Source organism: Eubalaena glacialis, chromosome 3 (genome assembly GCF_028564815.1).
Source record: "Eubalaena glacialis isolate mEubGla1 chromosome 3, mEubGla1.1.hap2.+ XY, whole genome shotgun sequence".
Classification (NCBI taxonomy): domain Eukaryota; kingdom Metazoa; phylum Chordata; class Mammalia; order Artiodactyla; family Balaenidae; genus Eubalaena; species Eubalaena glacialis.
Genome location: NC_083718.1, coordinates 22,421,727 through 22,445,822, shown reverse-complemented (window position 1 = coordinate 22,445,822; position 24,096 = coordinate 22,421,727). Strand labels below are relative to the sequence as shown.

General features: G+C 53.7%; 1 protein-coding gene across 1 annotated transcript in view; it reads right to left on the bottom strand.

Annotated features, from left to right (window-relative positions):
- The window catches only part of CAPN2 (calpain 2), a 54,507-nt gene that overhangs the window by 5,677 nt on the left and 24,734 nt on the right, over window positions 1-24,096 (bottom strand). Inside the window, exons 3-16 of the mRNA XM_061187336.1 lie at window positions 19,102-19,220; window positions 18,437-18,570; window positions 17,161-17,329; window positions 15,894-15,977; window positions 13,996-14,081; window positions 13,008-13,082; window positions 12,146-12,306; window positions 9,710-9,879; window positions 8,041-8,052; window positions 6,775-6,986; window positions 5,488-5,524; window positions 4,484-4,549; window positions 3,158-3,215; window positions 830-894 (exon numbers count right to left, since the gene is read on the bottom strand). Of these exons, the coding sequence (XP_061043319.1) occupies window positions 830-894; window positions 3,158-3,215; window positions 4,484-4,549; window positions 5,488-5,524; window positions 6,775-6,986; window positions 8,041-8,052; window positions 9,710-9,879; window positions 12,146-12,306; window positions 13,008-13,082; window positions 13,996-14,081; window positions 15,894-15,977; window positions 17,161-17,329; window positions 18,437-18,570; window positions 19,102-19,220 (1,448 nt within the window). The remainder of the gene's footprint in view (window positions 1-829; window positions 895-3,157; window positions 3,216-4,483; window positions 4,550-5,487; window positions 5,525-6,774; window positions 6,987-8,040; window positions 8,053-9,709; window positions 9,880-12,145; window positions 12,307-13,007; window positions 13,083-13,995; window positions 14,082-15,893; window positions 15,978-17,160; window positions 17,330-18,436; window positions 18,571-19,101; window positions 19,221-24,096) is intronic.

The following is a 24,096-nucleotide window of genomic DNA, read 5'->3' as shown; positions in this document are numbered from 1 at the left end:
CACCTCTCCGTAAGCAGCAGGGACAGCAGATGGATGACGAGCCGGCCTCAGGGCCGGGCGGTGGCCTGGGAAGAAGCCAGAGCAAAGAGGAAGGACAGTGCTCTTGGAGGGTGGGCCCCTATCTTATGAATCAGGAAGAAAATCATGACTGGGGAAAGCATTCACATCAGAAGTATCACGGTAGGGACTTCTCTGGTGGCGCAGTGGTTAAGAACCCACCTGCCAATGCAGGGGACACGGGTTTGAACCCGGGTCTGGGAAGATCCCACATGCCGCGGAGCAACTAAGCCCATGCGCCACAACTACTGAGCCCGTGCGCCTAGAGCCTGTGAGCCACAACTACTGAGCCCGCGAGCCACAACTACTGAAGCCCGCACGCCTACAGCCCAGAGGAACCACCGCAATGAGAAGCCCGCGCACCACAACGAAGAGTGGCCCCCACTCGCCGCAACTAGAGACAGCCTGTGCGCAGCAACGAAGACCCAGCGCAGCCAAAAATAAATTAATTAAAAAATAAAAAAAGGGGTATCATGGTTTAGGGACTATTTCCCTAAAGGTAACACATCCAAGCTGCCCTGGGCAGAGAACAGCGGGCATGCTGTCGGGAATTTCCTGCAGGAACCCCTCAGCCTGTGGCATCTCACATTCCCTCAGCTGAAGTCCCTCAAATTTCCCTACCAAGGGAGGCCAGCGCTGACAACAGCCCTACGCCTCAGCCAGCGGGGACAGCTGGCCGCTGTGAAGGGGAGGAAGGCCTGTGTTTGAATCTTCCTGGAGTGAAGTTTCAAACTCCCCCAGCCTCTGTCCTGCGGGGCCCATTAAAGGATACGTCGAGCATGTCAACCATGATTTTGCAGGTCTCTATGCTGAAGCCGTCTGACTTGATATCTTGGCCTAGGAGACAAAATAAGTGTGACAGGAACATCTTCTAGAGCAGTACTGTCCAATACAGCCTTCTACGATCGCGGAATATTCCGTATCTGCACCCTCCGATACGGGAGCCACTTAAATTGTTTTAAATAGCCACATGAGGCAGGTGGCCACCATACTGGGACAGTGCAGAGGCTGTGTTACATTTGCCTGACTTCTCTGTATATTGGCCATGGGCATACGGGGTTATAATAAGTGCTTTTTAAATAAATAAGAGAATGGTAAGAGTCTGGGCCTTGAAGTGTTCATAAGATGCAAAGTCACCTGTGGAGACAGCGGGGGCCCCGCGTGTTCATTCTAGGCAGGGCCCTGAGAGAGGAAGAGGTTTACTTAACTGCCCGTCTGCAGGCATTCAGGGGGCCTCTGTGTCCCCAGCTGGGTTAGCCTGAGGGCCAGAGCCTGTCCGCAGCCTGTGCTCTCCTAGGTGAGTCACTCACTGGTTGAGTCCCGTCTAGCTGGTGGTCGACAGGTGGCCTGAGAGCCTTGTCACAGATGTGAGTCTGTTCCCACAGCCTTCAGGGGAGCCCACCCTCTTCATCATGTCCTTGTGAAAGGTTAGGACGCAACCTGTCTCAAAGCTGCTGTTCTGGGCTCTGACCGCTTCTCGGGTGTGGGTGTGGGCTGTGCCTGGGGCCCTTGGGCAGAAGGAGTCGTCACCGGGCGTGGGGGGTGTGGGAGCTCCGGGGCACGGGTGAGGCTACTGCCGCACCCCGAACAAGCAGCAGCTGAATCCCAGCGTGGCCCGATCCCTCCCCTCCCCCTCCCCGCATCTGTGCAGAAACAATGGGGCTCAGTGTCCCTGGGTTCATGACAACCACACAGCTTAACAGCCTGTGACCTCACTCGTGCCTGGTGGCCTCGAGGGTAAACACCACTTCTTGTCACCCCCAGATCGGAGGAGGGGGGCCGAGGACCAGGGTCCGCCTTGGGGAAGCCCTACCCTGGCCGCTGGACCCCCTGGCTGCAGCTCTGCGAAGAAGCTCAAATGCAGCCGTTTGTTTGGAGGCCACAGGGCATGGATCGGTCACACGTGGTTCCTGTGAGGGACCACATGCGTGTCGTTCACGTGCACTGTGATGGAAGACCCCACTGGCCTGGATCCTTCTTTGGCTTCAAGAGGAGGATTTTTATCTCTTGGGGTTGGGCCAGAGTGAAGTCCACGGGACTTCTGGAGACCATCCCCAGGCTGCCGCTCAGACCTGATGACATATGCTCTCGTTTCGGGTCCGGGCTGAGACCCCTGCTCAGTGGACTGCTGTCTTATCACAGCAGCACAGTTCTGGTGATAACTTGAGGGGGAGAATAGCAGTGTGTGTGGGTGTGTGCATGGGTGTGTTCTCCCCACCCCCTGCAGTGGTGATCAACACTGGGGAGGTGGACAATCCATCCTTTGATATTTTTGGCTTAAGAAACAGTTTAACCTGAAAAGGTGCGTGAGGACCATGGCTCTCCAGCTGCTTCTCAAGTCTCCACCCAGTTCTGTCTGTTCTTTTTAGATGCCCATCAGCCTGGGCTGAGACCAGTCATTTCTGGAGCCTTGAAGCCACTTGCCTGGCCCACTGGCTCAACTGAAGTGACATTTCTCCCATCAAGAACTGGCTCGACCAGGCTCCCTTAAACACACATTTGGGAGATGAGCCTTTTTAATGCCATCCCCTTAGCTGGAGTGCAAGATGGACCACTTATTTTTCCATTCTGGCTCATCAGTGAGCTGTCGTCACTCTGTCAGTGGTTCCCCACTAAATACAGCCCGGAATCCAGGGATGGGGATGCTTTCTGGCTCCCATCACGCTTTTTCTTAGCAATTAATCATCATAAGAGTCACCGTATACGGAGCCCAGGCTTTGTGCTAGGCAATTCCTACACATCATCTCATTTAAGACATTCAACCACTCTGAAGAGGATAAGTAATAATATGCCTATTTTGCAGATAAGGAAACAAGAGTCAGGGAGATTATCTAACTCGGTTTAGATCACAGAGCTAGTAAGTCGTGGAAACCTGGATGTGATCTTTGACCTCTAGACTCCAGAAACCTTCGCCCTTTTTGATCACATCGGGGAGAACCTCCTTCATCCGGTTCTTTGGTGGTGACGGTGGTATTTAAGCAGGAGTGGGAGTGATGGTTCAGCCACAGCCGCTGAGCCGGGGAAGGGGAAGGATCCCCATGTCCCCTCACGTTGCAGGAGAAGGAGCGGGATGAGGGATGTGCGAGGAGTGGGTACTTACGCTTTGCCAAAACTCTTCTCAGGATTGTCTGCAACTCAAAGGCAGAGATCTCTGCATCCTGTGGACATGCAACCAGAGCGTCGTTATTGGCTCCCTTGGGGCTGGTGAAGCACGGAGCAGCAGACGTGTAACGGGTGTCTGCTCTGGCTGGGCCCGCGAGGCGCATTAGAGCTGGGGCGGGGAGGGGTCTGTGGATGTGCATTTCTAACAAGCCCCCAGGAAATGCTGCTGCTGCCCCCAGACCGCACTACAAGGAGCACAGCCACAGCCCAAGTTTTTGATAGCGTTTTAATGCACAGTGTGCTGCAGGCAGAGTTCATTCGCCATTGCTCTGCTGTAGAGAATATAAAGAATAAATTCTCCATTCTACCCATGTCTGTGGTCTTTTGACTCAGTTCTCTATACCCTTCCTCGCACCCAGCTTGCCTTCCTCTCCCTTTAAAACCCAGATCTGGCTTCCTGCAAAGCTGGTTGGGACCGGCTGTCTCCAAGAACTGGCCCAGTGCTTTTTCTGTGGCCCTTGATGCCAGGGCTCCTCAGATGTGGTGCAGGTACCTCTGTTCACTTACACATATTGTGTAACTGGGGGACAAGCCCCATTATTTAAGACCAAGACTGACATTGTGCGTTCTTGGGGTGTGTGTGTGTGTTTCAATCAGTGGGGAAATATGTCTCTATGATGCCCCTTCCCTTAGAAACCAGGAGGGAGGGAGGCAGACAGGCAGGCGGAGGCATGGAGCGGGTGGCGCCTGCTTTAGCTCTGATGAGGAGGCCCAGGTAAGCCGATGGTGGACACCTGAGGGAGCTAGTGTCCCCCACATATGGAGGAGAATGACTTTGGAGTCGTTGGAAGAAGAGGCCTGCTAACTTTGTAGTGGACGGAAGCCTAGATGCCTGAGGGATTTCTTTTTTAAGAACAGGGAAGGCTGACACTCTGTTGCTTGCATCCTTGAGATTGAAAACCCTCCACGTCCCCAAATATTTTTGTGGCAATCAAAGAGAGGGGGCTGAGTTCCACGTCTCAGTTGCAGTGGCACAGAGCAAACAAAACAGCCACAAGAAGAGGCCCAGAGTCCTCAGGCAGGAGGGTCACAGCCAGAGCCGGCCCCCGACAGCAGAAGCCCCTGGCGACTGATGTGCAGAGGCCCTGGGAGGCCTCGGGCAAGGAATCTGAGCGGAAATCCCAGTTACGTTTGTAATTCCTCTTTGCTTTTTGTTCAGTTTGCTTCCTCTCCCCCCTTAGACTGAAGTCTCCTTGAGGACAAAGATGTTCTCTTCCTTTGCGTCAAGCAGGGCGCACAGCACAGGGGTTTGGGGAACACTTACCTCCCCTGCCAACTGGGCAAACAGCCTCCTGAATCCATCATTGATGTCATCCTCGCTGACATCAATCTGGAAGGCGAGGCATGGGAAGTGAGACGCAGTGATGCAGTGACCAGCAGGCGCCTGCTCTCCCTTCTGGGGCAGCCTCCCCTCCCCACTCAGTTACCCTCTCTCCCTCTCTCAGGCCTGAATTCTAAGGTTACCGGGATTGAGACAAAGGACAGTGTGAGGAATTAAGGAGTTTTTTTCCAGTTAAAACACGTAAGAGGGACTATAAACTATGTGGGAAGGAGTTACACTCTAATTTCTCACATAGGCATCTTCTCCAACATTCCACCAAAATGGCCTTTTATGATCTCACTAATGGGGACTCAGAAGTGTAAAGACTAGCTGGCGTGGTCTGGAACGACTCTGAACGTGGTGAGAGCACAGCCGTGAGGCCCTTGGAAACTGTTCCACGTCTCACTGAGTACACGGAGCTTCAGCAGCTGAGGAATAACAATCATCAAGCCACTGTGGGCACCAGGACGGAGGCAAGAGCGCTCCTTTCCATTTGCGTGCTTTCCTTCCTCAACTCTGGACTCTTAGGTTGGGTCTGAAATTCCTGAGTTGTAGTCCTCAAAGCCCTCAGGATTTACCACTGAATCACAACTCCCAGAACTCTAGGGAACCTGAAAAATCTTGTCATGCAACGTTTCCATTTTGTTGATGAGAAAACTGAGGTCCAGAAAAGGGAGCGACAAGACCGCCCACTGCTCAGAGCAGCCTGGTGTCCCATCCTCCAGGCACCCCATGCGTGTGGGCTACATCCAGGGGACCGTCCAGCCCCACGCAGCGGCCACAGCCGGGGCAGGAGGCGCTCTCGCACTCCCAGGCCAGGGCTGCACCCTAGTTTCAAGCTGTGCTCATGAAATCCTAGGGGCCTCCTAAACCCTTGGGGTTATTTTCTGCTCCGCTGCTCCTGGGTTGTTCAGGACAGAGCGGGTGGAGCTCAAGCAGTACGGTACCTCTTCAAGGTTGGCCTCGATTTCATCGTCGACGACTCTGGAAACAGAAGGAAACTGTGTGTTACTGAAAAGGGAGTGTTGCAGAAATCCCGGCTAAAATGGAACTGCGCCGTTAAACCCAGCATGGGGTGGGCACAGGGGGGTTTTCTGCATCCCAAGTTTCTGTGACAACACATCCCCTACAGCAGAAATTACAGTTAGAAATGATCCAAGGAAGTGTCCTGGCTAAAACAACTTGGAGAGTCAGAACTGTTTTGTTTGCTAGTTTTCAATCTTCTTCGAAGAGGACAGGCTTCCCAGGTACTACGGTGCTGGCACTCTGGCCTGGAGGCACAGCTCATAGGTTCCCTCTGAAACGCTCTGTGCCGTCATAAATCTTCACATGGAGAATCATGCAGTGTACCCTGCTGCCTACTTGCTCTGCCGAGGGTGGGAGAAGGCAGGGAGGCCTGGGTGAGATTTCGGCTGAAGCTCGGGCCCTGGTTAGTTTATCCCACACACAGTCCTGTGTGCAGGGCTGGGTCCTTCTCCACAGTGAGGGAAATTCCTTCTCTGCTGTGCACTGTCTTGGAGCCCGGGCGATCCCTGCTCCTCCCTCCCACTGCCCCCCCCTCCATCCCACATGGATCTGAGCGTGTGGCACAAGGTCACAGGGGGACACGGCAGCTGCCACGCCCCCTGCTTCCCACACCCTGGCCCTCTGGGGCCCAGCCTCCTATCAGTTCTAGAGGGTTCCAGGGCCTTCCAGTAAATCTTGTGCTTAAGTTGCCCAAGGCGGATTACATCTCACGCAGTCAAGGGCCCAGCTGAACAGACACGGTTGAGGCAGCAGCCATCGTGAATTGAGGCCACGCTGACAGCGGTGTCAGCCAAAAATGGTCCCTGAACATCGGGGCTCCAATGAGGAAGGGGGAGCCCCTGGAGACCTCGTGACTGTAGCGGGGAGAGGCTCTGGAGACATCTGAGGGACCGCTGGGATTGGCACTTAGACCCTCGGCTCTGCCAGGCTGGTGGGCTGGGAATGCAGGGATTCTACCAGCACTGCCCCAAATGACAGGCATTTGCAATCTGCTCTACAGCCATCCCTTTCTCATCAGAAAGATCCCGAGTGTCTATTTTCTTTGCTGACCCGAGGGCAGCACTAACGTTCTTCGACACCTCAAGTCCTCACACTAAGCCTTCGAAGCGGGCGGGTACTACAGAAAAAAAAGCTGACAAGCAGAGGAGCGAGGGGGCCCAGGAGGGTCAGGAACAAGGGGTGGGGACGAGGAGGGCTGAACGACCTACTGGTAGTCGGCTTTCTTCTCGGAAAAGACCCGGATGCAGAAGTCCCCGTCCTTGTTGGGCTCGAAGGTGGACGGCACCAGGATGTACTCCCCCGGGGGCAGCTTGAAGCGGTTGAGCACCTCCCGCAGGTTGATGAAGGTGTCCGACCGCTCCCTCGCTCGGTGCGTCAGGAAGAAGTTCTTGCTCAGGTGGATGTTGGTCTGTCCTGTGAACTGGTGAAGAAATGGGAGCAAGTGGGAGTGGAGGGTGGAAAGGGCTCCAAGCACCGTCCCTCCACTCACCGAGACAAGAGGCTCACAGCGAAAACTCTGCATCATCTGAGATGAAAAGCTAACTTTCTACCCCAAACAGGAACTCAGAGGCACACACGGCAGGGGACCCACATTCACCCCCCGTCTTCCGATGCCCCATCTCTCCACTCGGACAGAGGACCTCAGCCTTCCCCTTACGACTCAGGGACATTAAAGTGCCCTCGGCCGGGATCCACTCAGTTCTGTGTGGTATAGACACGCTGACACAAGCAGCCAGGGCCGCGGCGAGGAGGGGGCCCAGCTCTCAAACGTGGGGTGTCAGTCTGACCACGGCATCCACAAAGGCCCAGCACGCCACCAACTGCCCTGTCCTGTGTGTCGACTTGAATAACTGTGGCCTTTAAAAACACACACTGCGACTGTGTGTCTCACCAGCTCAGTTAAGCCGAACTGTGGGCCTACTAAGTGCTCTCACATATCACAGTGCATCCCAATAGTCTGGCGAGGTGGATGGTTGACCAGTTTTACTGACGAAGAAACTGAAGTCCAGAGAGGACAGGTTACTTGTCCAAGGTCACACAGCCTGCAAATGGCAGAGCTGGGAATGGGGTCCAGGCCTCTTTCTGTGCTCCCCCATCTTCTCATAATACCACCGCAGGGCTCATCATTTCCCTTTAGGCCTGTTTTAAGAGCACTACAGGACTCCGGGAAGAGTCTCCTGCAGCCCCAGGACCACGGACCCTCCACCCAGGACTAAATGTGTGCAGAGGCTTTGCCAGGTCTGGGGAGACAGCACGCCCCGTGGCGACTGCCCCAGCTGCCTCAACCTGTGCTTAGACCCTGGGATCTGGGACCTGAGCAACCTCACCGGGGCCCAGAGGGGCTGGGGACTCGTCCTTCACCGCCACCAGCCCCTGCCCAGGCTTCACAAGACCCCTGAGCCAGCAGTCTAAGCCTCTTCCTTGTTGGTGAACCTGAGCCCCCAGGGACGGCGGCTGACGCGAGCCAGACGTACCTCCTCTGGAATCTGCAAATAAGGGAGAACACGCTGAATTCAGACTCTGGAAAAGCTCCAGAAAGAAATGTCACCACTGAGATGGCCTCCTTTGCTACCCCCCTTTCTCTGTAGCTTTAGCAATAGGAACTAAGTCAACCTGGTAATTATTTCCCAAGGAACTCAACGTATGCCCATATTTGAAAAAAAATCTTATGAGCCGGCAATGATGTGCATGAGCCCTTAGCACCGTTCTTAACTTACAGAGCAAGAAACCGAGGCCTGGAGCTGTGAAGTGACCTGGCTGACCTGTCTGAGGTCACCCAGCTGCCTGTAGCAAAGCCCACACCCCACCGTCGCCGCCAGGGAAAGCAGGGCTGCAGGAAGCAGCACAGGGGCTGGGAGCCAGCAGGTGCTGGTTCTAAGCTTCTGCCGGCCACATCCATCCGTATTTCCTCAAGCAAGTCATTTCCCTTCTCTGGCCTCAGTTTCCTTATCTCTAAAACGGGACCAAACGATCACGTAGGTCCTTCTCGGCTCTGAAAGCCCATAGCTGGATTTCCAAGTCTGGGCTGTGTGTCACAATTCAGTCTGCATTTTCCTTGCAGCTATTCTGTCCCAGATCTGAAGTCCTCAGCTCCTACTTCAGAGACTGTGAAGCTTGGAATTATGTGCATTTTTAGAAATGATGGTGCTTGCCCAGCTCCACCTGCTGGTGGGTGAGCAGGCAGATCGTTGCCCCGTGGGCGGCAGCCACGTTTCCCTGTTGAGTGAAGTGAGCAGACAGCCTTCTCCCCGACACTGTGTCTGACTCCTACGTGCCGTGCTAGGAGCCCGGCTCTCAGGGTTCGGTGGGAGACCTGATGTGTAGTATTTGTTAATTTCCATGCTGTACATACTGCCCCCTCCCTGCCATGGTTGTTTTCAGGCTGCCCACGTGACCTCACTGAATGCTGGGCTGGCAAGAGTGGGCCAGCTCCAGCACATCACTGCGGTCCACCCATCGCACCAAAGTGCACCCCACTTCAGCGGCTCTGAAGTCTTCCTTGCACCCCTCTTCTCCCACTGCTCACCCCAGGCCAGGAGCAGCTCTTCTCTGTGCGGGAGAAGGGAGAGCGGAGGGGACCGGGCCCAGCGTGTTGGGCCAGTTGGTTCGGAATGAAAGGACATGGGGGCAGTGAGAGCGCCTGTGTTGGGCGCAGGGCTCTAGCCGGCCGAGCCCTGGTGGGAGCAGAGGACCAACCGCTCCCCTGCCCCGAGCACGGGCTCTGCCCAGCGGGACGGGACCTGCTGGCTCAGTTCCTGCCCTCACAGTGGCTCCTGGCATGGTCCAGTATACTCTGTCCTCATCTTACATCTGTTTTCTTCTTTGGAGATTGGTGGCCAACCAGAGTGCCAGCCCTGGGGGAAGTGAGAAGGGACACGGAGGCCATTTGAAAGAGCGGGACTCGCCGGAAGCTGGCTGCAGGGGAAGGGGGGCTCCTGGTGACCCAGACCAATTGCAGGGACCTCCCTGCATGAGTCTCTTAAGACTGGCCTGGCCCGTGGCTTTGCTTTTCCTTGGCCAAGCTCCCGGCCTGGGGTCCCATCTCCAGGTCTGCCTCTGGGGTTGGCCTTCGTCGCAGGGGCTGACACGAGCCAAGGAGGAAGGGAAGGAGGAGCCCCAGCCCTGTGGACGCCCCTCCCATACCTCATAGATGCCGAAGCCAATGGTGTGCATGTCCTCGCCCATCTTTCTCTGCCGCCGCCGGTGCTTCTGGATGAGACCCACCAGGAAGGTGCAGCCGTTCTCCCCGTCCTCCTGGTCCTCGTCCTCCTCCTCCAACTTGATCAGGTACTGAGGGTTCATCCAGAAGGTATCTGTAGCCAGAAGGGGCAGGGGTCAGTCACTCAGAACACAGGAGCCCAGCGTGAACAGGTGTGCATGGGGGAACGAGGCGCCGAGGCCGCGCTGGTCTCAGGGGTTGGAGGCTGCTGGGAGGGGGATGAGGCTGGGCAGGGGGGGGATGGCAGGGCAGAGGAACCACAGACCAGGGCTGGTTGGCAGCCCGTCCGGGTGGGAACAGGCCATGAGCAGCGGAGGGCTGGGGGTTTGTCTGAACCTCACGGGAACCTAAATTAGAAACTCCCCTTTGCAGTTCTCTCTCGCTCGCCCTCAGGCTGGCCGGGCTTGGGAGGCATTCCTCATCCTGGAACAGGGTGGTCAGAGCTGAGGCCCAGATCTCCTTTGGCTCAGCTGTGATATCTCCCCGTGGTATCTTCCCCTCACCAGGCTCTAACTCGGGGGTCAGAGATGGCCCAGCTGGCCTGGCTGGGGAGACTTGGGGACTAGGTCTGCATCCCCCTCAATGAACCCAGAGGCCAGGAACATCCTGTGCACAGTCTCAGCCTCTTGTTCTGTGTCCCCGTCCTCCTGGGCCTGTCCCCTTGCCCACTCCCATGGTGTCTCTGCCCTCCCCACTTTCAAAACCTATTTGCAAGAAGGAACTGAGATTCATTCATGTTAAGGATAATTAATGTGATCTCCTTCCTTTACCTAATAACATTCTACTTGTGGAAATAAAGGTATCTAGTGGAGGGTTTGGCAAACTACGGCTCTATGGGCTGCTGGCTGCCTGTTTTTACCAATAAAGTTTTATTAGAACACAGCCATATCTATTCATTTAAGTATGGCTGCCTTCGGGCTACAGCAACAGTTGAGTAGTTGCCATAGAGACTAGATGGCCCACAGAGCCAAAAGTGTCAACTATCTGGCCCTTAAGAGAGAGTCTGCCAACCGCTGATCTAGTGGGTAGGAGACATAGTCTTATCTGAGGCAGAGAACCATCCCAGCACCTCTGGAACTTGCTTGGTGGCTGCATACATGAGGTGAAGGATTAAAAGCACCAGAGCTGGGCTTCCCTGGTGGCACGGTGGATAAGAATCTGCCTGCCAATGCAGGGGACACAGGTTCGATCCCTGGTCCAGGAAGATCCCACATGCCACAGAGCAACTAAGCCCATGTGCCCCAACTACTGAGCCTGTGCTCTAGAGCCATAACTACTGAAGCCCGTGTGCCTAGAGACTGTGTTCCACAACAAGAGAAGCCACCGCAATGAGAAGCCTGCGCACCGCAACGAAGAGTAGCCCCCGCTCGCCGCAACTAGAGAAAGCCTGCACACAGCGACGAAGACCCAATGCAGCCAAAAATAAATAAATTAAAAAAAAAAAAAAAAAAAAAAAGCACCAGAGCTTGAGGCACCAATCTGCTAGTCCCAGTCTGACTACTTGCTCTGTGGCCCAGGTATGCCACTGAGAGCCTCGGTTTCCTCATCTGTAACAAGAGAATCAATATATGACCATGACTTGCCACTGCAGTACTTAAAGACTGACTCCACAGTCAGACTGCCTGGGTTCAAATCCCAGGCACAGTCAAGGCTGTGTGGCCTTGGGCAAGTCACTTAACCTCTCCAAGCCTCAGTCCCCTCATCTTAAAGATGGAGATGATAATAAAGTGCCTGCCTCAGAAGGCTGTTGTGAGGATTAAATGGAGTAATATATTAATAAATCACTTAGCACAGTTCCTAGCACCCAATGTATGTTCCATAATTGGCAAATGTCATCATGATGGGACAATTTCTGAGTGGGAGAGGGCAGGGGAGGACTGGGCCATCAAGGCAGAAGAGTCAGGGGAATAAACAAAGGATAAACCAGAGGAGAAATCCTTGCCCCCATCTGAGCAGGACCCCATCAACATCTGCTGAGTGAATTGGGCACAAGAGGATTGCCGGGCAACAAGCAGGGCCTGGATGTGCAGAGGCCCAGTGGGTGAGGTCCCCCTGCTGGGCTAGGCTGCGTGGGCTTCGTGTGGGTAATGTAGCCCATGGGTATGAAGCGGGATTAAAGCTGCCTCAGTGGGCGAGGCCGTGGCATCAGGGAATCTAGGGCCTGGAGAGGAATCACAGAAACAGCACGTCTTGGGTTCTGCGTGGGCAGGGAGGCAAGTGAGTGCAGAAGGCAAGGGGCTGAGCAGACAAGAAGGATGTTGAGGTGGAGACGCAGGGAGAAGAGGCAGAGGGTCCTGGTGGGTGGGAGCGGCCAGGATGGGGGGCAGCGCTCCAGGGTGGGGCGGTGGCAGGGTGCTCACTCGGGAAGTTCCTGCAGCCGCCCGCGGTGGAGCCCCGCCTCCAGTTCCCATCCATCTTGGTGAGTTTCCACTTCTTGTAGGCGTCACTGGTCAGCGTGTCAGGGGTCAGGTTGCAGATCTCCAGGCGGGAATAGTGCCTCAGGAAGTCGTTCAAAGACATCCTGCAAAAGCAGGGACGCAGCACCCAGGTTACCGGAGGACACACGGATAAGCCTGGACCTTCCGTCCAAGGGCAGACTAGGACCCAGTCAGGGCCAGGCAGAGCTGCTAGGAGACAGCACCTCGGGGCCACATGGCCACCAGGTCCGCCACTGGAAGGTGCCAATTCTAGTCCTGGTGCTACCACCTTCTAGCCAGGTGACCTTGAGCAGGTTACTTAAGCCTCTATGAAACTCAGAACTCTCATCTGTAAAAATGGGGGCCACGTATATCAAATGAGACGAAATACGGCTGCTCATTTGGTAAAATGCTAGTACTGTACAGACGTAGGTGGTCCCAGAGTAGCACAGACACAGCCGCGTGGGCCCACTGCTACTCTCCAAGGGACCCATTTCTTGAGGCCTGGGGATGAATCTCTAGGAACTGGTTGGGAGAAAGGCCCATCTTTCCCCTCTTTTCTCTTGGGACCTGAACATGCCTGCAGGAATTCTTAGCCTTGTCTGCTGAGCTGCTCAGCTTTGAAACCCTACTGCTGAGATGGACAAATTGAAGAGGTTCAAGAATTTTTTTGTTCAAGGTCTTATAGTGAATTTAAAACACCAACAAAACCAGGATCCCACGCCCCTGCTCCCTCAACACGATAATCTCACTCATTTTCTAGTAAAGATCAGACACCTCTTTCCCTAAAGCCTAAGGATCTTACCAGAATTCCCCATCTTCATGCTGTCTGGTCAGCCTTTCCCTCACCTCTGGGTCAACAGTGTTCCAGTTTGGGCAGCTGGAAAACCAAGCAATGGGAGAGGCATTAGAAACTAGTGCGGGACGATGACTTCTCCCCAAGATGCCCCAAAGTTGAGGACTGGGGACATGCTCTCCCACCTGAGGGCCCAGACCCCAGTAAGGGAGGGGAGTAACACACAGGTGGCTGAGAGGTGCAGGGCAGCAAGGTGAGAGGATACATTATCCTGCAAGATGGTGGCAAGGAAGATTCCAGAAAATGAACACAGCCCATCAGAGAGACATGAAGTAGCATCAGTGGCCCAAACTGAGATGGGCCTGTCAGCTCTTTTAAGGGGTGACTGGAAATTCGATGTAGGGGAGGGGGCGCTCATCTTGGCCTCTGCAGCTGACCTGCAGGCCCTGGCAGGCGTCTCTATGCCATGGCAGAGGCTGCCAGGGAAAAGGTGAAGAACTGTGGGTGCGGGGCTGTGGAGGAGGACGGGGAGACGGGAGCAGAGGAAGACCATGAGAGGGGCTCACAGAGTTCACCCCAGAGAGTCGAAGGTCTAACAGGCCTACCAGGAACCCTGGACATCAACAGAAGGACTTCTCTCTGGTCATAGGCACAAAGTTTACATCCTTGGGATAGAACGAGTGCTTGGGGGAGGAAGGGTGTATTTTTTCCCTGAAGATCCAATAGCAAGGTGACGCCGAGCTAGGGAAGGGAGGAACCATGAGGTGATGAAAGGATGAGCATCCCAGGAGCCCTGGGCCTTGTAAAGGCACCCAGATGGCTGGAGTGCACTGGTTAAGAGCCTAGAGGGCCACCAGCCCCAGGGGTCCCACTCGGGGTGGCCTGTGCTCTTGGGGCTTTATTCTCAGCATGGCTACCATGCCCCCCCTCTCCTCAGCTCCCCAGAGCCCCCTGGAAAGAGTGCCCCTACCCCAGCTCCCGACCCTGCCCTCCTCACTTGTCGTTCCACTGCCCGGTCCACTCCACCTCTCCCCAGGGATTCCGGATGCGGATCAGCTTCTGCAGGCTTCCGCTGCTTTCCACCTGCAGGAGGGGTGGGTGAAGGAGAGGGGAGAGATGTTGAGTTCAAGCCAGGCCTGGAGGTTCTCCGGCCCAAAGCCCCTTTCTCTCCATGAGCCAGGGGCGGGAGGCGTCAAGTCCATGTAATAAAGGGGATCACAAAAGGGAGAGAGAGGGCCTTGACTCCCAGACCCTCGCTGCTGCTCGGCTTTGGCAGCTCCCAGGGTCTGGCCCTTGGAGGACCGGGGCTCTTTAACCTCTATCCTGAGTCTGAGGCACAAATGTGCTTGTTCTAGCCTCTGCGTTGGCACGTCACCTCTGAACCTCAGTTTAACTAACTATAATAGGATGTACTTTTGTCACAGGAGCTCCATCAAATGAACACTGGTGATGACAAGCAAATGCAGTGCATGAATCTTGATTAAACCCTGGACTGGGGGCATTGAGGGTACTATAAAGGACATTTTGGAGCAACTGGGAAAATGTTTACATGGACTATATATTAGATCATGTTATTGAATTAATGTTTATTTCTTCAGCATGAAAATATTACTGGGATTACGTAAGAGAGTGTCCTTATGGGTAGGAGATAAACGCTGAAGTATTTAGGAGCGAAGTGTCTGTTGTGACATCTGCAATTTACTTCCAAACGGCTCAGAAAGAAAGTACACATACATAGAGACAAAACAGATGTGGAAAATTTCAACCATTCTTGAATCTGGAAAAATAGCATATGGATGTTTATTATACTATTCTGTCAACTTTTCTGTAGAATTGAAATTTTTCAAAATAAAAAGACATATGCGGGGGTGTTAAATAAAACAAAGATTCATGGTTAAAAAAAAAGAGAGAGAGAGAGCACTGCACATGTCAGAAGACCTGGGATCTAGTCCGGGTTTTGTAATTAACAGTGGATGGTGGCTACCTAACAGTATTTATAGTATATAAAAAAAAACAAACAAAAAACCCAGCAAAGTCCAGGACAGCGACCTGCTTAGACACAATGTGTCAGGTACAGTCTGAGCGCTTTACATATATTAACTTGTTTGAATCACCTCAACAATCTGCAATGGATTTTTTTAAAAATTAATTAATTAATTAATTTTTGGCTGCATTGGGTCTTCGTTGCTGTGCGCGGGCTTCTCACTGCGGTGGCTTCTCTTGTGGAGCACGGGCTCTAGGCACGCAGGCTTCAGTAGTTGTGGCACGTGGGCTCAGTAGTTGTGGCTCACAGGCTCTAGAGCGCAGGCTCAGTAGTTGTGGCGCATGGGCTTAGTTGCTCCGCGGCATGTAGGATCTTCCCGGACCAGGGCTCGAACGCGTGTCCCCTGCATTGGCAGGCGGATTCTTAACCACTGCGCCACCAGGGAAGTCCCTACCATGGATATTATTATTACTGTTTCTAATTTAAATTTGAGGAAACTAGGGGGCAGAAGAGAGTTTAAATAACTGCCTAAGGCCACACAGCTGGCAAGAGGCAGAGTCAGATTTGACCACTACAGTAATTGGGGCACCAATGCTTCTGTGAGATCAAATGTGAAAGCACTTTGAAGAGGATGGAACACTACACAGATGCAGTGTTGTTGTATTACCTTAGCTGGTCCAGAAGAGCGAGACAATTCTGGAACTCAGTGGCACAGAGCGCCTGGACCGACCCGCGGCCAGCAGAGGGCAGCGCACGGCCGGCAGGGGCTGGGGAGGGCCGGCCCATCCCCTTGGCCCTGAATTTCAGCGAGGACTGGGGAACGCGGGCCCCACCCTCAGCAAGCAGCAAAAATGGCTTTCGCCATCATGTGAGCAAGAGAAAGACCCCTGAGAATGCCTGCCAGGCGTTACCTCCTCGGCACCAGTGACCGAGTACGCGTGCCCCTTCACCAGCTTCTGGAAGGTGATGGCCTCCGAGTCTGCAGCACTGGTGATCTGGAAACGCGGGAGAATCAGTCCCAGACTGGCCGCCGCATCCCGCCTCCTCCCTCCCTCCCTCTGTCGCTCAGGGCTCAGCAGGGCCTTGGCCCGGGTGGAGGGCCCCCGCTCCCGCCTGGAGGCCCTCCTACTACTTCTCTGAGGTGCTGACGGGCTATTCACAACCAGAGAAGAGGCTGAGGGCAGCCCTCTGGGAGAGCGGCACTTGCATTCATGTGTGTGCCCGGAGCAGTCACAAATTCCCGCAGGAAAGGGCACACCGTGGAGGGGACTCAGGACACACACCTGGACGGCATCGGTGGCCCAGGTGTGCTGAGTCCCCTGAAACTGCGAGGGCTGCCCCGCCCGCTGCAGGGTTTACACTAGGACAGTCCTTCGTTTCTGCCTGACTTCAGAATTGGCTCCTGTTCTACTAGAACTTCCCCAGTCATTCCTTCCCCCATCTGTTCTGATGGAGGTTGTTATTTTTGTCTGGGTCAATGAGAAGGGCTACGTGGGAGTAGAAAGGGTCTCTGCCTCGACATGCTTTGCAGAGAAAGTTTGAGAATCCCTGCCTGGAGTCAGACACAGACTTGGGCCCCCAGAGCCAGACTTCTTACCCCTTTCCCCACAGGGACCAGAGCTAGGACAGGGCTCCGGTGCCGGGCACAGGCAAAGCCTGGAGGCTCCTTGGGGACAGGGGTTGTGCCCACCTCCCTTCCTCTGGCGACGTTTGCCAGCAAGGCTGGCACGTGGGAATGGTTCCTTCCTGTGCCTTCTGAAGTCTTCCCACGGGCCCCTTAACCCTGCAGCCGTGGAGGGAAGGCTGCTGGGCTCCCTCCGGTCACAGGCCCTGCAGGTGGGGCAGAAGGTGTCTGGAATGGTCCTGCCTTGGGCCCAGCAGAGGGCAGGGACTCTCAGGGAAGCTGTGGTCCGGGGTGGTGAGTCAAAGGAGGCTGAGGGTTGTAAGTAGGCTGGAGAAGGAAAGGCTGGAGTCGCCATCGCCCCCACAGTTGTACCCCAGCCAGCCTGGTTGTTGCCTAGCCACCCCTGGGCTCCAGGTGATGTGCAATATGGTGGACAAAGGATGCGCTAACCATGTGGGGAATGAGGGCAGTGGGTTTCTTTGGTCACTGTTGGAGGAGGCTCACTTCAGCTAGAGCAGATGGGGGTGCGGCCAGGGAGGGAGGCCTGGACTTACATCGATGGAGCAGCCAAGGAGAGAGCCTTTCTGCAGAGCCTTCTGGATGATCTTGAACAGGTTGGGAGGGGCCTTCCTTAACTCATACCACTCAGCGATGCCTCCGGTGAAGTCCTCGAAGCCCTCAGTGGTGGCACCCCCCGAGAGTGCTTCGTAACACCCATTGATCCTGCAGGAAGGGGACAGATGCCGCTGCCGCCTGGTGCTGACACTTATGCTTCTCAAAGTGCCCCTCCCCCCATGCCTCTTTTGTTGGATGCTCCAGGGACCCTCTGCTCAGTCTTTCCTTGGTTTGTCTCCACCTCGGGGTGCCCACGAGGGCAAGTGACTGTCCCCACAGCTACCACTGCCTGGTACTTTGTGAAGTTTTTGGAAAAATCTCACAGAACCTTAGAGTTGGAAGGACCTCGGTGTTTATCTGTCCCAACCTCCCATATTGATTCTTTCTACATCCTGGCAGGAAAGCGGACGTCTGCTAAATTGGCTGTTTGGCATTTATAGCTTAAGAGAAAACAATTCAGTAATGAAAGCAGCTTCCCTGTGCTGTGTTAGGAGGGGCTGGTCTCTCCCCATGGCGATGTTGGCGCCCTGTGGCTTCCCTACCTCTACTATTAGAGCATAAGACTTAGTAGCATCTCAGGCCCCAGATTCTCACAGCTGGGTGTGTGACTCCTGGCCCTCCTCCCTGGCAGGGGCTGGAAGGAACAGAAATCCTCCTGATGCTGAGAGCCGGTCATTTTCCCGAAGGGAGCCCAGGCAGCAGGGCCAGGACCAGGCCACTCTGGAGGGGGGCCGACGTGGGCGTCCCGCTGAGAATGGGCAGTGCTGAGCGCTGGACAAGCTCGACTCCGGGCAGCCTGGGGGGGGCGGGGGCCCGGCTGGGAGGGCTAGGGGAAACCAGTTTCACTCAGCGTATTATGTATCGTAGGCAAGTCTGCATCATTTTCCTACCACTGCAATGGATAGTTTTGCCCACGGGCAGCAACTCTTTGCTGTATGTAGCTGACAAAAATGTAACATGACCTGCCAAGGACGCAGAGGTCCTTCTCAAGGCCAGCACGATCAGTACCATGACTTGTTCCTGTGCATTTGGTTAAAAACGGCAATAGCTGGGTGCATTATCTCCTAGAATTGAGAGCCCAATTTTGTCCAGAGTAGTCCTTCTGTACAATAGGACTTCTCTTCAGGACAGCCCTTGACTAACTCCCGTGTTGCTTCCCAGAATGCAGGGCAGCTGGGGGCAGGCTGCCGGGGGATGGGCACAGCGGGCACTTACTTGGCGTAGGCCTTCTCCAGCAGCGCGCTCCAGAACTCGCTGCCCTCTGCTGAGTGCACGAAGAGCAGCTCCCCGTCCTTGGTGGGCAGCCTGTCGTCCACCACCACCTCCACCCACTCGCCGTACTGCCAGAACTGCGGGACGAGGAGGTGGTGGCAGCGTGTGGGTCGTGAGCCTCAGCCACGGCTGCCTCCTCCCTGCCCGGCCCCTCGGCGCCGGTTCCCCAAGCCCGTCGCATCCCGGAGGAGACGCTCCCTCTGGTCCTCCTCCTGCAGGTACAACCTCGCCGAGAAGCGAGCACAGAGGCACCTGCCCTTCCCTCCCAGGCCACACCTGCCCCTCCGGCACTCTGCCCTGTGCCTTATGCCTTTAAAAATACTATTTCTCCTTTACCAGCATAAAAGGAGGACAGTGAGCAGTGCCTTCACATCAGACCCCAAATAATCAACTTTCTTAACAAAATGTGGGAATTACTTCCTGAGTACCCTGCCCTACCGCCCTCCTCCCCATCGCTGCCCTTACAAGGTCCCAGGGCGGCGACCGGCCAGGCAGCTTCCTGCTGTCTCTCAGTGTCCTTCGTAGAAGAGTACTGTGCCTGGCCCCCAGCACCTGCTCCTAGCCCTCAGGACCCGTCCAGGAGAAGCTCGAGCCAACCCTTAAGTTACCTGGAAGTGGAAGATCCCCGCGTAGTTCTCCTGGAAGCTCTGGTCCAAGGGGACGACCCGAGCCAGGACTTCTTCATTCAAGGTGAGGGAGGCAATGGCTGCCAGCAGCCAGCAGTCACCTGTGAACACGGTGTAAGGAGCTCTCATCAGAGAGGTCGCAGTGCCGGGAGGATGTTAAACCTCTTGTTCCCACATCTGGCACTTGAGGCCTAAGGCGAGCCCGGCACAGATGTTCCCCCTGGTCCTCACATGAGGGGTATGGAGGAGGGCTGGGGGACGCTTTGAGGGAATGCTGAGGGAGAAATGTTTTTGCTGTGATAGTTGAGATGGGAGAATTCATTCCCTGAAGGACCCAGAACGCTGTGATGGCTGGACTGTGTCCTCACAGCCGGCTCCGTGCCTGGTCCACCGAAGGTGCATGGCAGCGAGCACGTGTGGAGTGAGGACTCCAACTCAGCAGCAGAGGCTTCTGACAACACAGGGTGTAAACGTGGGCGAGTTTGAGGGAGAGGAAGAAGACACCGGCAGGCAGCCCCACGGACACAAATGCAAGAGCCCGAGTCTGAGAAGGCACCCTGGGCTATCTCCCTGAGGACGGGCGAGGAACACCTCTGGGCGGGTGTGTGGGTACCACACGTGGGAGTCAAGGATGGGGACAGTCAGATGGTCAGCTGTCTGGCAGCCTGGCCTCCCCTTAGCCTCGGTGCCCTCTGTGACACGTGAGTAACTGGGAGGCGTGACGAGAGCATGTGTGTAAAGCACACACCCATTTCAGGTGGTCAGAAGCAAGCTGGTAGCGGGGAGGGGTCATGTTTGCCACAAGATAAAAGGCCCGACTGATGGGGGCGTTCTGGGACGAGGATGAGGAAGTTTACTCCATTCTTAAGGAATGTGCACTTTCCTACAATTTCCCATGACAAGAATAGGAAATAGCCTCAGATGAGTTTGATTTCCATGGCTGGGTTTATTTTTATTAATTGGCAGGTCTATTAAAAGTGTTACTGAAGGACTTCCCTGGTGGCACAGTGGTTGAGAATCTGCCTGCCAATGCAGGAGACACGGGTTCGAGCCCCGGTCTGGGAAGATCCCACATGCTGCGGAACAACTAAGCCCGTGCGCCACAACTACTGAGCCTGTGCTCTGGAGCCTGTGAGCCACAACTACTGAGGCTGTGTGCCACAACTACTGGAGCCCGTGCTCCGCAACAAGAGAAGCCACCGCAATGAGAAGCCCGCACACCGCAACGAAGAGTAGCCCCCGCTCGCCACAACTAGAGAAAGCCTGTGCGCAGCAACGAAGACCCAACGCAGCCAAAAATAAATAAATAAAAATAAATAAATAAATAAAAATAAATTTAAAAAACCTTTTTTTAATGTCAACTCTTTTTAAAAAGTGTTACTGAAATTCACCACAATCTTTGAATTCTGTGGACTAGTTGGTGTCCTGAGAGTTGCTGAACCGGCTGACCTGCTAACACTTAGCAATGACGGGGGAACAGCTCTGAGGCCTCTAGGTGCTCACGCCGGCCCTGTGGGAAGTGGAGGCACACCCCTCCCTAACCAGCCAGTCAGTAGCCAAAGGAAGTTAAATCCCTTTGCTCCTTAGGTTGGGTGGCCGCTGTGGGTTCACCGCAGTTTTCCACTCAGCGGCCATCTCTTCCCTCCTGGTGCCACCAGTGACCCTCTGGGAAGCAAGTCTCCCTGCCTCCTCCCTGCCTGAGAGGTTTGGGTAGCGCTGGCCCTGCCCCAAGTTCCAGAGGTGGATCTACAGCAAGCTAGGCTGCACATTCTCTGGCTTCAATGGTTCGCTTGGGGAAGGTTCTGTAACCCAGCCAGAGCCAGGGAGGTATGAGGAGACCACTCCTGGGGCTTCAGAGAGAGTGGACAGGTGCCCTCTTCTACTGCATTGGCTCTACAATGAGGTACGGTCTACTGCTGAAGCCATCTTGCAGCCACCTCAGAGGAAGAGGGGCTGAGAGCTGGAGAGAGAGAAACCATGTCCTGGTGTCATCACTTGAGTCCCTGTATCAAGCTGTACCTGAAGCCACACCTGCCTTGGACATCTCAGTTACAAGAACGGATCATGTCCCTATTTTCTGACCCATTAGCCAGGGCTACCAGTTCCTGCCTCTTGACTGCTAGGGGAGTTTGGGCAATAGCCATTACTGATGAGGCCTTCCTATGTGCCAGCCACTGTTCTAGGAGCTGCAGGTTCATCATTTCATTTATTTCTCACAACAGCTCTATGAGGATGGTGCTATGACCATCTCCTTGTTAAAGCTGAGGATGACAAGGCTTAGGAGGTTAAGTGCACTGCCAACAGTAAAACGCTACAAGGAATAGTTTAAAAGTGGTGTGGTGTTTGTCAGATCTCAGAGACAACCTTTTGGGTCAACTAGATCTTTTTATAAACCAAACTAGAGACTCTTTGACACACTGAGAATAGGAGCTTACAAAGAAACTTGGCAATGAGAGTTTTAAGCACTGGCCCTGGGGAAGGAGCCCCTGGTTGGTGAGGATGGAAATCTAGGTAGAGGAGCTTTTCCCAGCTTGATTCCATACGCCGCCTCGTAGGAACCAGACCGTCATTGAAACAGACGACATTCAGGCCTTTTCTGAGCACCCGCCCCTCTCTCACTTAGACCTTGTCATACTGTCTGTCCTGGAGGATGGCTACACCAAGTGACAGCCACTCTTCGAGTCACGAGGTCCTCCTTTTCAATCTATTCCCCTTCCTCCAACTTCAGATCTTCTCCTGACTTTAGTCCTTCTTTGAGAACCTGGAGATGCCTGTGATTCTTATTTTTCTTGAGGTTATTTGGGATTTTCTAGGAATCTTGGAAAATGACTTGGGTCTGTCAATACATGGAGGCAGACAGGCTTGTGGATAAAGTGGGCCCAAGTGTAGGAACTTCAGCGACATTTGTCCTGAAACCAGTTATCCCCATGGTTCCTGTAGCTCTTCTGTCAAATCCTCAGAAGAACTGCTCAGTCTGTCTGACTCTGGGGGGGCCATCTTAATGTCCTCCTGGTTCTGTTTCCCGTGGTACCAAGAGTCGACGCCTTTGCCTTGTGCATGTGTGTAGGTATCACACGAGTGTGTGTCTGCAGGACCTGTCAATTGCTTTTTAGTGTTGGAGGTCACAGCTGACTGTGCTGCTATTCGTGGGGCAGTGACTGAATTCAGGTAGTGATGCCTTTTCCTTTTTTTTTTTTTCTTTTTGTGGGTCATACATCTAGGTCAGTGCTGACCATACACGTGTCTCAGATTACCGCTCACCACCAGCCCTGGACGTTCTTGCGACATCCCAGAAATCAGTGGCCACGTTTCATGGCTCCCTGTTTTTTTCCTTCATGTCCCAGAAGTATTTCTCCTGGTCACCCCGGGAGGAGCAAGGCCTCATCTCCCCCTGCCCTTCAGAGAGGATTGCTTTCTTCATCCCTTCCTATTCCAATCTAACATGTTTCTTCTGAAAGGATTCATAATCCTAGAATGTCTCCTAGACGACAAAACTGTACCTTTTAGAGATTAAGTTACAAAAAAAAAAAGGGAATTCCCTGGTGGTCCAGTGGTTAGGACTCTGTGCTTTCATTGCTGGGGCCCAGGTTCAATCCCTGGTCAGAGAATTATGATCCCGCGAGCCGCACAGTGTGGCCAAAAAAAAAAAAAGAGAGAGATTAAGTTTCTTGAGGTCACAGGTCCTGGAAAGGGTAGACAGGGACAGGAATCTAGACTCTTGACTTCTGGTCTGTGCTCCTTCCACCAGAAGGAATGAAAGAAATAACAAGTAGGGGCTTCCCTGGTGGCACAGTGGTTGAGAGTCTGCCTGCCAATGCAGGGGACACGGGTTCGAGCCCTGGTCTGGGAGGATCCCACATGCCATGGAGCAACTGTGCCCGTGAGCCACAGCTACTGAGCCTGTGCGTCTGGAGCCTGTGCTCCGCAACAAGAGAGGCCACGACAGTGAGAGGCCCGCGCACCGCGATGAAGAGTGGCCCCCGCTCGCCGCAACTAGAGAAAGCCCTCGCACAGAAACGAAGACCCAACACAGCCAAAAAATAAATAAATAAATAAATAGAAATAACAAGTAGTTAACATTGTATATAATACTCTGCAATTTACAAAGAACATGGTCCACATTTTATTTGATACTTACAGAAATCTTATGAGATGATTATCCTAATTATTATCACCTTTTTTGGATGAAGCTCAGGAAGTCTATGTTCTACACAGTTAGCAGGTCTTACATGTAAATCCTCTGAATCCAAATCCTGGGTTTTGTTTAAAAACCATACCTTGCTGAAGATTTCCTTTGGTTAAGAGTATCTGATTCTTCTAACTAGGGAAAGACCCCACTTCTAACTAGGAAAATCCAACTGCAATTCAAATTTAAAACTAAGGGGTAACAAGCTGGCAGCTTCCTGAAATCCTATATTGTAACTTAATACCCCAATATCCTTGGCTCAGAAATATTAAAACATATCACCCATTCAATGCAATGCAATTCCTTACAGCAACAGGAGGATGGCCTGTCATTGCACAGCCAAGACCCTGGCACTAAAATCACAGCACAAGCAAGAAGCAACAAGAGTTAGATGCATTTTACAGTCAAAGGTTCAAAGTTTTTTTATCGGGTCTCCAAATTCTGGAGTTGAGGGAGACTTAGAGCCACTTAGAAGAACATCTTGATTTCTAATAAGGTGGAAGCGTTTGAAATCCTATTTTATTATTCTGATTTCTTAACTTTCTCCCTCACCCCATGCAGCAAAATATTTTTAACTAAGTTGGGAAGCTCCCTTATGTAGAGCCCATTTTTAAAGGTTATTTAATATCTGTTCATATAATCTTTCTCAGTAACAAGATCTGAAGACAACGGTTATCGTAGTTTACATTAACGGAGACTTACTGTGTGCCAGGCCCTGTGCTAAAATGCTTTACATGCATTGCAAACAACAACAACAAAATGTTGCCTGTCATTCCAGGAAACAACAATGT